This window comes from Atta cephalotes (assembly GCF_000143395.1).
Source record: "Atta cephalotes unplaced genomic scaffold scaffold00003, whole genome shotgun sequence".
Classification (NCBI taxonomy): Eukaryota; Metazoa; Arthropoda; class Insecta; order Hymenoptera; family Formicidae; genus Atta; species Atta cephalotes.
Genome location: NW_012130067.1, coordinates 488,769 through 501,972, shown reverse-complemented (window position 1 = coordinate 501,972; position 13,204 = coordinate 488,769). Strand labels below are relative to the sequence as shown.

Sequence of the window (13,204 nt, the reverse complement as noted above, 5' to 3'; positions counted from 1 at the left end):
TTACTTACTACACACATATATATATATATATATATATATATATATATATTTTTACTCTGATGAAAAAATATATTTATGAATGAGTCGCCAGAGAAACGGGTGTACTCTACGCATTTTTCTTCCAACTTTTCATCAGTCAAATCTTGATTCAATTCCTTAATATGACAACGATAGCGAGGGTAAATAAATTAAGAAGTAATCACTACAATTTGAATTACAATCTTTATAGGAAGAATATTGTCTTTTCTCCAGTTTGCGGATATTCTTGTCAGGATGTAAGTCATATCCTTTTTATGTTATTTCTCATATTCGCAATAAATTACAGAGACTGATAAATATTTGTTTGATTCAAATCCAGGCTATACACAAAATATATTTCCTTTTCTAATCCCCATTCTAAATTGTGTCAACTTATTTAAGCTTTCATGAAGATATGCTAGATACAGCTTTTAATTTCCCTTCCCGTTCTTTGGCTACGTTCTTTGTCTCGCCAACGCAGGCACCGAGTAGGGACAAGAAATTTCCATCATAAAGATTGATTTTTTGCCCAAAAAATCACTTTTTGAATCCGGGCTGATTTAACGTAGATCGATTAATTTAATAAGAAATCACGATTACTTCAAAAAGAATTGCATTTATCTTCAGAAAACATAACTGTTGAGATATGTTCTCACTGCATTTCGAAACGTTTTATAGTAATTAGTAACTAAAAATGAATAGTTCACGATGTTTACGTATGCTTTTAGCACGTTGTATCACACATTTGTGTCTTCTTTTCTCAATTTAGTCAAATTTTGATTACTGCAGATATACGTCCAGGATTTCAGGGTACATCATTTTATTCCTGACTCACTGAATATTAAACAAGAATAGAATATTTTGATGCACGCGGAGTTAAAGTTGCATTAAAATTTCCGAATGCAGACGGCAACCCTGCCTAGTTAGCAATTATAATTTTTTAATGGCATAACAGTATGCAACGGATTACGTTCACACATCATCATTAATTGAGTTTTATTATTATATCTGTAATTATTAACTAATTACTGGATAAACTGTATAAATGTTAGTTAAATCCGATTTTGATGTAATACCAATTGTTATGAAACCGAATTTAATTGCGTTTATGTAGTTAATAACTACGTATGTTATTTTGTATGTGAGTGTGTATCTAGATTTTTAAATTAAAATTATTTGACTTAGAGGAAAATTAGAACGATGTTTTATTGCTTAATGTTGAATTGCTTTTGTTAAATTTATACTGTCGTACTAAAAAAATATCCTTTGAATCGATTTCCAATAGATCAATTCATTTAGTACAGACTTTTTAATGGATCACATTCAATCGATCTGATCCATTCAGAATTCAATTCAGTAACAGAGATAGCACATAGTGCTTGTGTGAAAAAAAATATATTCTCGTTACATCTTTTATTATCTATTTAATGGTTAGGACTCTTACCTCCGGAAAAGAATCGTCTGTTACATATAAGCACAGTAAAGATGAAATATTACGTAATTTAGCGATGGTAGCAGCTAAATGCAAAACTACTGTGCAATCCTTACCACCATTGAAACTAATGAAAATTTCATTTTGATTATATCTATAAAGAACAAATAACAGATTATTAATAACTCTTCTTTAAATCCTTCAAAACAAGTTTTAAACATTTAATCAATGCATTTTAAAACTAAAAAATTAGAGACACTTGATTGAGAGGATGCTCCTGTTCAGTAACTACGGAAGTAAAAATACGTGCGCTAACCAAGGATTAAAAATTCACATATAAATTAGACATATTAGCACTAAGATTCAGCCACGACCACGCTTCTCTGCTTATTTATAATATCCTAATGCAATATCATATAATATGTTATATACCTTTCATAACAATCATTCAATATATCTAATGCACATTTAATATGCTTTTCACTTTTACTATTTTCCAGTACAATATTCATTTGAAAATTGCTGAATTTATGTTTCAAATTTATAATTTTTTGTATTGGCAAATGGTACAAAAGTTCCTCTTTTGCTTCTGCAATTGTTTCTTTAGGTCCTTCTAAAGTGATTCTCGTAAAAGGTGTTTGCAATTCATATTGAGGATAACTACCAATTTTTATTTTACCATCCCATCGTTTTGCTTGTTTATCTAAAACGTTTACTATTGATAATTCATTCAATGCAATATCTATATGTTCAAAGTGAAATGGCGTGCATCCTTTCAAACGAGAAATTATTGTGTCTGCAGCAGGCTTAAAGTATTTTGGGGAACCAGGTAGCACGTAAACATTTTTTATATTTATTACTGGAAAAGCCTCTGAAAATATAATATCATATGTTAATATTATATACTAAGATGAAAAAAATGGATATGAATTTTTCATCATGCATAAATTTTGTCGTTTTCATTCATGAATTATAAAACTCTTATCAAATCAATATTAATCTCAAGTGTACAAATCAAAAGTAAATGAATTTTTAAATTTTTTTTTTCGATTTTCTCTGAAATCCAATATTCCGAATGTTTTTTATTTGCACGTACTTCAATATAGAAACAATTTTGCAATCCGTAAATTCAGTTCGTAAAGAATTATCGCCGAATGGAATTAATGGTAAAGTGAGACAACTTTAGGATTCTCTTAAGCTTTAGCGAATAACGAAAGACGGCTAAAACCTGTTGGAAGTCATTTAGAGTCATTACAACATACGTTAAAGTTAAAATCATCGAGGCTTCATGTTTACCATTATTTCCTCTTTGAAACATTATTATGGAAACTTTACAGTATATAGGAATAAAATGCAAAATAAAAAATATAAATTAAGATTAAGATATATTTCAAATATTTCTATAAAACATTTTTATAAAGTTTGAAGAAAATTTCATTAAATCATGAGAACACATTTTTTTTAAATAATGATTTTATACTGTATAATATTATAATAATAAAATTTAACTTTTGATAGCACGTTCCATATTACTCAAAATTATCAGAGAAAACTACTCTTGACAAAAATTAATAATATTTACTCCGTAATTGCATACCAAAATATCCAGTATCTCATGAATGGCATCCGCGTGAGCAAAAAAAAGTCTGGTGAGCGAGGATATAATAAAGAATGACTGCCAACTAAAACCCTTTGAAGATCATTCAGGATCATGACAACATCGAAGGTGAAGTCATCGGAGTATATTCTCCAAAATGAAAATTTACTACTAAAACTGCACTTTAACTTTTAATATTTTTAAAACTAATATAAGAGACTGATATCTAATTATTAAGGAAAAATGACTTAGGATCATGACAATGGCAACATATGTGTGCTGAGAGCGAAGAAACTGTAAGTTTTGAAAGAAAATATGTGTACCTGAATCAATGATGATAATCTTGCAAGCATTAGGAACAATAGCAAGTCGTTTTATTTCGGCCTGATCAGGATTCATTCGAGTGTATATATCAAATAATTCCTGATTTAATTCAAGTTTTAATTCGAAAGCCTTTGCTACAGCCTCATAAGTTACATCATCATGAGTAGGTCCAACACCACCAGATGTAAATACAATAGAATATTGCTTTGATGCATTGCGTATTTCTTTAGCAATATTATCTACCTAATAAAAGATTTAAATATGACACTATTTTTTACATAAATTTACATAAATTTTAGCATTAATTAATCGTTATTCTGTATATTATTTATTAATAGCATTATATTAAATTCACTCGTACGTTAAGGAATCATAAATAATACGTACAATATCAGAGACCATTATAACTTTCTGTAGTTTTATTCCAGCAGCAGTTAAATTTTTTGCCAGATATGATGTATTGGTATCAATTATTTGTCCACGTAAAATTTCATCTCCTACGACTATTAAACTTACTGTACAGAAATGACGTATTTGTTGCGACATATCGCTCTAAAATGAAAAAAAATATAATAAAAAATAACTAGTTTTTTCTTACAATAACTAACATGCAATTTACTATTATTTCTTTATTACACATGACGTATACTTATGATATTTATGCTTTATTCCCAGATAGCCAAGCGAGATTCAGCATATGAAACAAATTGATGCGCTGCATGTATTGTTTTCAACTTGTCGATAATTTGCTGTCATTGAAATCTAATGTGAACTGAGTTAGCAGCAGGATCAGCAAATAGATTTCATGAGTTTACAAAAATTGTAAGAATATACATTGAGAAATAATAAACTGTCACGTTGACAACAAACTGATGGCACGCCATGCACGCATGATGACAACTTGCCAGCAGTTTGCTGAATTCTAAGGAAGACTTTACGTGACATGAGAACAACAGACAGTTTATGGAAACACCTTGGCTTTAGTTAGATGAAATTGAATGAGGAATAAGTGGCAGCAAAATGGCAACATATTGCCCTTATTTGGCTATCTGGGTTTATATTTAATACTTTAATACTTTAATATATTTAATACTTTAATAAAACTTTAATAAAACAATAACACATAAATATTGAATATACTAGATAATCTAGAAAAAGGTAAGAAAACTAAATAATAAAAACTATACATATATTTTTTGTAATATTTATTATAAAAATTATAATAAAGAATATGTATGTGTAACATTATATTGACAAGAAATTAACATTTGAAATTAAAAATGTATGCAGTATAATTTGTAATAGATACAATAAATCTATCTATTTTCTTTTTTCTTAATATCAAGTTGTATTCGCTCCATCATTGAGGTCGTTACATCCGTTTGTGCTAATATTATCTTAGGCATAAAAATTTCTTTATTTGTTTCGATCGATTTCTAATAAATTTATTTTGTATCAAGTTTTGGAGTTAGACTTGTAAATTTTCTAATTTCCTTAATAGGCTAATTCATACCGAGTGTTTTATTTTTATTTAATATTTTTTTTCTCAAAATAATTTTAAAGCACAAAAACAACTATATTTAATCAAAACTATTTTTTATTAATGCTTACTATTGTATTTATTCGAATCTTTTTGTGGACATATAAATGTTTAAGTGTTTTACAATATTAAATTAAATAAGAAATATAATAAGTTATTGAGTTGAGAGACTATTTTTATTTTACGCTTGACAATTTCAGATTGTTCAATAAATTAAAGACGGGAAATCGTTTGACAAATGTGACCAATAACATATAAAGTGCAATCTCATAATAATTATCTCATATCAATTTAAAATTTGTAAATACTCATCACTTATTTTCTTCAATTAATAATCACTTTTAGTGCTTTAACTTTTAACTTAATACTGAATTGTTCCGAAAACATTTTTATTTTTAATGAAATTTGAATCTTGTTCTTCCCCATTTTTTTCTATATTTCGTTATATCACTCTTTATAAACAAACTATTATAAATAATTAATCACATTAATTTTAAATTATCTAACTAATTTTAAATTTCTTCGTTGCTGGCTCCTCGCCTGTAAGTGTTTTCAATAAAAATGATACTCGAATCATTTGTTTATTTGGTGAAACATCTCTAATATTATGTATACTAACAATAGATTCAGCAGACAATATATAACCAAGTTTTTCCTCAACTAATAACCTTCCAAGCATGCAAACATCATCTCCTTTATTTGCTTTCACAAAACAGTATACATGAAATATAGGTGGCTTAAGACATACATTTTTAAATTCTTCTTGTGTAAACCAATCAGGAAGTATGTCCAAAAATTCAATAGCTGATGCAGGTAAATTCATTATTATATGTTCAGAACCAGGTAAATTTTGAGCTCGTCTCGTCAAAATATTATCTTTAACAACTTCTCTCAAAAAATTTCTACCATCCATGTTAAAAGCTTTAAAATTATTTTTTACCTTGTTAACAAAAGCGTTTTTTTGAAGCCATTTGTAAGATTCAGGATTTAAGTCATTAGCAAATACTTGGACTTTTTTACGTGCGGCAGGAATTGCAAAGGGTCCTACTCCTGCAAATACATCATACAGAATATCACCTTGCGTCATAAATGTTATAATTCGTGTATGTTCAGTAGATAGACGTGGGTTCCAGTACACTTGTGCAAAGTCAAACTGATATGTACAACCATGTTCTTTTGCAGATGTTATTGTATTTCTTTCACCTGCTAGAATTTCCATAGCAAAATATCGAAACGATGTATTAATTGTATCTATTTTATTTACTACTGTTCGTGCATTCGCAGTCTTATCGAGAAATATCTGACCAATAATAGATTTGTATGGCAAATGTACATCACGTAAATTCAACTGTACAATATGTCCCACTAAACTGTATGCTGTAGGAACTTCAATATCTTCTGGAAGAATTGATTTTAATGTCACATCACGACGCCAATTATCATACTTTAGTGTAATGTCCATTGTACTAAAATATTCATATTGATTTATTAGTAATTTTCTATCATTCTCAATAATATCTTCAAATTTCGTGACAATATCAGGATTTAGATAAATAATAGCTCCATCATTTATCTTTTCAACTGATTTAAAATTACACATCTTTAACAAATATTTCTTTAATACACGTATATTTTTTGAGACAGAAATATCACGTAACTTTAATGTAGATACAGTCACAACTCTTGTAAATGCATCACGATCCAAACACATCATCCCACGGACAGATGCTGGAGGAACCAGCAAGGAAGTCATAGTAGTTGTATAAAAGCTGTATTGGTTTTTCAAGCAGCAAGATTGCCGTACAACATTGAAGAATCTGCCAATTGCCATATACAGGATCATACACTGCGGAACAATACAAACAACTAACCGTAGTAAAATCTCAAATAAGATAATAAAGATCTCAATTTTTTATTTAATAATGTTAAATATATAGAAATAGTAATAGAACATCTGTACACAACAGTGACCCTAAATTTAAATGGCTAAACTTTGGGTGCATGTAGGGAATTAATGAACTTTAGTAATTAAGAAAAAAGTCTTTTAGAAATATGCTTGTTTTTGCTTCGAAAAAAATCGCAAAAAAAAGACAAAACATAATTTTTATTTTATTTATTACTTATTCATTTACACTTATTTATTTTCACGTTATCGCTTACTTAATGCAAATATTCAAAATTGACCTATTACAGCAATGCACGCATTGCATCTTGTTGGACATTGGACAATTCATATTGCAGCTAAACACTGATCTAGTCAACATAATGACTCATCGATTTTGCACTCTTTTGTCTTCTAAAGAATCTACAGTATTTCTAAAGTAAGCATTTCTAAAGTGAGCATTTCTGAGAAAAATATAGGATTTAAAATAATCTATTGATTTTAGTAGTTTGATCTTAAATGGTGCTATCAAGTCAAATTAAATTTTTTATAATGAAACATCCTATTTTTATTTCAATATCTAATAACTGATGTCAAGAGTTATGAGACTTGAAAGTTACAATACCGCCAGCATTATACATTATCTAAGGTGTATCGCATGAAGATTATTCGGTTTAATTTATAAATCATGTGTATGTCTCTATGTCCTTCTATCTCCTTCTCTTCCCTCCTCGCATACAACCATTTTTGATTGTAAAGTACTTAAAATATTATATATGCTAATAATAGAAGTATATTCCTTTTAATAACGCAAAGATGAGGCAAGGGAATTGATTCTCTTGAAACGAGGTGAAAATTACAAAAGTGAGCGAATTTATTAAAATACTGACAATTTCATTGGTCAACACCTAATAAATTTGCTCACTTTTGTAATTTTTACCTTGTTTGAAAATACAGAATTAACCCCAAGGTTTTACACACAAGTGACAGAATTTTCAATCAATTTCTTAGAAATGAAGACAATATTATACATCTAAATCGACTGTCATTCATTTGAATATTTGTCATTCTTTTAATTCTAGCTTGTTAAACTTATTTTTAGTTTCCTCACCAGACTCATAGAGATCTGTAACTTCATCAAGCTACCTCTGAACAGAAAGCATATTTTTTAGCTTATCGTGTGAAATTGATATCTCACAATTAGTAAGAACAAAAACGGATAAACACTAATCAAATAAAAAATATGTCATTCTTATAATAATACATAAAAAAGTTAGTCGGAAATCCGAAATTTTTCACATTGCGATTTCGTCAATTGATGGGACAAAAATGGAAGGAACAGATTCTTGTAAATTCACATTGAACTACATAATAATAATTAATAATATTATATAATAATTATTCATAATATTAATAATTATTTTAATAATATTCTATGGATATTAAAGGAATAATATCAAGAATATTAAGGTCTATATAGTTATGTGCCTCATGTCCAATGCTTCCTTTAATTTATTTACAGATAATGTCTATGAATTATTATATTTTATTGGCTCCTGAACATCTAAAGATAAATTTAAAAAGCTTTAAATAAGGCCTGATTATGAATATGGGACATATAGATAGATATATATGAAATGAATACATTCATAATATTAAAAATATTAACTAATATTCTTGGAATATTGTATTATTTTAATTGTTAGTAATATTCATATAACATTCTAACAATATTGTGTGCTTATCAGGACACAGCTAAAAAGAAACAAATTTAACATATATATATATATATATATATATATATATGTATATATTTAATTTGTATAAAATTTAATATATGTATATTATGTTGCTTCTTTGTAATATATATAATACGTCGTAAATACATTTTAATAAATTGGCAAACTGATGTAAAAACCACAAAGATGAAAAAATAATGCTTTTATAAAGATTACTTTCTTTGCTTAGTTGTCACCAGATGATGAACTTAACGTGCATTCAATCTGTCCTCCCAAGTTGCATAACACAAAAATCTCTTCTTTTTAACTGAACTTGTTGCACTGTTCATTTTTTCTCTTCTCTTATATAAAGAAAAAAAAAAATGAAACATGCAAAAAGTTCAATTGAAAAGAATATAGGCTATGCCCGTTTTTACTGATATAAATTAATTTTAATCTTGGTTTAACTTATCTTTTTCCAGTTCTAAGAATTAAAAAAGAATAAAGATTAAATGAAACTAAGATTAAAGTTAATCTACATTGACAGAAGAACACAAGTTACATTAATTTTTAAGGTTAAATTTAATGAGAATCATATTATATATCATATTATATTATCTTCATTATAAAATTATACTAAAAATATAGAAAAAAAGAAAAATGGATTTAAAGAATGAAATTATTTACCTGATAGCTTTATAAGAATATTTAATACAGGTATTTTGATCAATTTCAGTTAATAAAAAAATTAATAAGAACCAACACTGTTGACTATTGACAAAGAATGAACCATGTAGAACCATGATAGAAGAAAACAAGTGAGACAACGCACATAATGGTAAATCAGAACAACCAGCTAGCCAATCAAATTATAGTCCTAAATAGTAGCGCGATATTCAAATACAGTGATTTGTAATTTCTGTATTCTATATATCTATGTTATCTCTGTCGCATACATATTTGTTTCTAATGAATAGATAATAAAGTAATAGCGCAAAAACGTGGCAAGGCCATATGCCAAAATATTTAATATTTTATACTTTATAGCATAGATTGGCTATCAAATATTCTGCTTCTTAAATTCTTTATGAAAAAATTAAAATATAATTTAAAATATTGTAATAATGCAACCTGTTTATTCAACCATTTTATGTTTAGAGTTTAGTAAATAATTTTTCAATGTTTTAAACATCCACAAGCACGAAAAAGAAATTTTCGTTAGGGATCCTTGACCGCTGCAGTTATGTCTATTCGGTTCTGATCAGCGGATGACTGCGACAGTTAGTTTTTTAAACTCATTGTAATTACAAAAAAATCTTTCTTTTCTGATTGGTTGCAGTAATGTTGAATATTAATGACTGTATCGTAAATGTTCCATAATACAAATTTTGGAATTTATGAATTATAAGCTTAAAAAAACTCTGTGTTTTTTTTAACTTAAATTTCTACATATCTTTTTTTAGGTAGGGAAATTTTTACGAGTAGGAAAAAATCCTTACGTTATTTAGCATACTGGATTTGCACACTAAATATATCATATATATTACATTGATATATTTTTGTTAGTAAATACATTTTAAATAACGAAAAATAAATCTATGAAGAATATCTGTAGAGGAATATATATATATATATATATATATATATAATTGAATTTGGATCGCATATTTGATAAATGTTTTTTTCCCATTTTTCTTTTATATTTATTTTACATTTATATTTGCATTCTACAAATCTTGCACTTCTAAAAATATATAATTTTTGTTCCTTCGAGTTCATTCTTTTTTTACATTTTTTTACACAAGTTAATTATTAAAAATAATTATATATTTTATAAATATGTGAATAACAATAATGAATGTCTGTATATTCGATGTTATTTCCTTGTAAATTATTATGTCACTTTACATGTAAATACATCATCGAGGTCTGCTTCATTTTTATTCTATCGATTTAATGGATAGAATTTTTTCTTGTAATAATTTCTCAAGCTTGCGCATATCAACAGTAAATTTGCGAATGCCTTCGCACAACTTATCGGTTGCCATTTGATCTTCATTTAAAAGCCATCTAAACTCAGCTTCATCTAAGTTAATTTTTTTAAGATCGCATTTCTTCGCTGATTCTACACTCAAAACTTTGTGTACAATCTCGTTGCTCTTTTCCAATTCTTCCAATAAGTTAGGACTTATGGTAAGAAAATCACAGCCGGCGAGTTCTTTAATTTCACCTAATTATCAGAATGTTTAAGTTAAAATAGTAAATAATATGATATACATATTATAATATATATGTATATAACATATGTATAAATAATGTAGCATGTATGTATAAATATGTAGCATAAATAATTTATAATTACGTGAATATGGGTCAAATATTTACCAACATTCCTGAATGAGGCACCCATTACAACTGTTTTATAACCGAACTTCTTATAATAATTATAAATTTGTGTTACAGAAACAACGCCTGGATCCTCTTTTGCTTCATAAAATTTTTTATCTGTATTTGCCACGTACCTAAACAATTTTATTTTTTTACTCTTGTACAAATATATAAACAAATGAGATTAGAACACTTACCAGTCCAAAATTCGACCAACAAACGGCGAAATAAGAGTAACTCCAGCCTCTGCGCAAGCAACGGCTTGGGCAAAAGAAAATAACAATGTCAGATTGCAATGGATTCCATACTTTTCCTCCAATTCTCTAAAAAAAAAGTTACCAATTATTAACAAGATGTTCATTAATTAAATATAAGATAATTTCTTTTAATTTGATGTCTTATCTACTTTGCCGCTTGGATGCCTTCCCAAGTCGATGCAAGTTTAATCAAGATGCGTTCTTTGCTCACTCCAAGCCCTTCATACAAAGCGATTAATCTTTTTGCTTTTTCGATACTGGCTTCCTTATTGAAGGACAATCTGGCGTCTACTTCTGTGGAAACTCTTCCAGGAATTATATTTAAAATCTCTTTGCCAAATAAAACACATGTGATATCAAGGGCTGCTTCAACTTGTTCAGACAAAGTACTGGAAAAGAAAATCTCTACGTTAACATTCAAAAGTTAGATCTCAATGCATGCTCGGTAGCGATACTCTCACTTCCGCCAATGAGAAAAAATATTTAGTTATGGCTGTTTATGGCCATATTATGCACACGCGAAATATATGTATAAATTAACGCAGCTTATTACAATCTTCCTTCACAAAACTTCTTCCTAACAAATTAACAAATATTTAAAAACTGTATTCTTTTCACAGCTCTATTTTCCATTAAACGGAAAAAATATGATATTTTTTTTCGCAATTTCCATTTTATGTTTCTCCATCGCATGCTTATTTTTTAACATATCAACATATTACTGCTAGTTATAGATTTCTTCATTTAAAAGTAAATTATCGCGATATTTTCATAAACTTTGTATAGGTGACACATATAAAAAGTGCAAGTGTTTTTAATTATTGATATCTCAGTATTGAAATAACTAATCTCATTGTAATTGCACAAGAAATTAACGTCTTCCAGTACAATGTAGTTTCAAAAAATTTCAAGAAAAATTTCATTCTGATCATTTTCATGAGTATCTTACCTTTTAAAGTATCAAAAGTATATGTACGATTATCACAATATATTAAGCCTATTTAAATATGCTTTAATAACATTGCAAAAAGGCTGATAGCTTAACGATAATCATAACATGATAAATATATATATATATACTTACGACCCAGATTTTTTGCCATATGCCGCAGCTTTCTCAATTAAATGAGCGTATTTCTTTTGATTAGCGGCAGCGAGAATCAACGAGGGATTTGTCGTTGCATCTGTAGGCTTAAATTGCTCCATAGCTATTGTGAGAGTAACAATGTAATAACATAATATTTTTAAAATATAAATAATGTTTATCGTTTGTAATATTCATAATTATTTTCATTTTGTTTCGATCTTTTTATATTCACATTTTAAAAATATCCATTTATTATTTGTTCATTAACAATTTGTTGAAACGTTTTTGTTCAATGTATCTATCAAGAGTAATAGTGATAGTAAGAGTGATAAACACTCAACTCTTTAAAGGTTACTGTTCAACATACATAAGCAAAGGTCATATTTCGCGTGTACACTCATACCATTTTATCAGTTGGATACAGATCAGTCAACATCATTTAATTTTTCGGAAGATCCATGGAAAGTTGCGATAAAAATTTCAAATATAGAAGAAATAAAATAAACTCGTATTTAGATAAATCAAGAATGTATTATCATTAATGAAATTATTATATACATTTTGCTCATTGAGCAATTAAAAAAAATATTGCGAAAATTGCAATTGGTAGAAAACTTTTCATCTCAATTTTTATTAGGAATAACATTTTATCATCAAAAGACATGATTAAGCGCGAGAAAAATTTTCTTAATTTTCAGATAATTCAGTTAACGCATCAATATGTAGACGCATGTATTATTAACGAGTTTCTTTTAAAAATCACATTGATAAAAATGTGCATATACAGAATAAGGAATTCAAATTAAAATATTTGAATATTTACACACACACACACACACACACACACACACACACACACACACACACAACAAATCTAGTAATATTACTTATAATTAACGTTAGTTAGTATAAGTTAAGGTAACGTTAAACTTTACCTTACGAATAATAACTTATTTTACTA

At 27.6% G+C, this 13,204-nt stretch overlaps 2 protein-coding genes across 2 annotated transcripts in view; both read right to left on the bottom strand.

Moving 5' to 3' along the window:
- Positions 1–1,341: 1,341 nt before the first annotated feature.
- On the bottom strand, positions 1,342–6,373 carry LOC105625699 (FAD synthase). The gene is made up of 6 exons (XM_012207023.1): positions 5,852–6,373; positions 3,759–3,923; positions 3,371–3,614; positions 1,883–2,321; positions 1,463–1,604; positions 1,342–1,350 (listed from the first exon to the last, which is right to left on the bottom strand). The coding sequence occupies exons 1-6, from the start codon at positions 6,371–6,373 to the stop codon at positions 1,342–1,344; spliced, it is 1,521 nt and encodes a 506-aa protein (XP_012062413.1).
- Positions 6,374–10,451: 4,078 nt separating this feature from the next.
- Positions 10,452–13,204, bottom strand: part of LOC105624413 (probable transaldolase) — a 3,763-nt gene continuing 1,010 nt past the window's right edge. Inside the window, exons 2-6 of the mRNA XM_012205782.1 lie at positions 12,241–12,364; positions 11,306–11,545; positions 11,097–11,222; positions 10,897–11,033; positions 10,452–10,741 (exon numbers count right to left, since the gene is read on the bottom strand). Coding sequence (XP_012061172.1) covers positions 10,452–10,741; positions 10,897–11,033; positions 11,097–11,222; positions 11,306–11,545; positions 12,241–12,364 — 917 coding nt within the window. The remainder of the gene's footprint in view (positions 10,742–10,896; positions 11,034–11,096; positions 11,223–11,305; positions 11,546–12,240; positions 12,365–13,204) is intronic.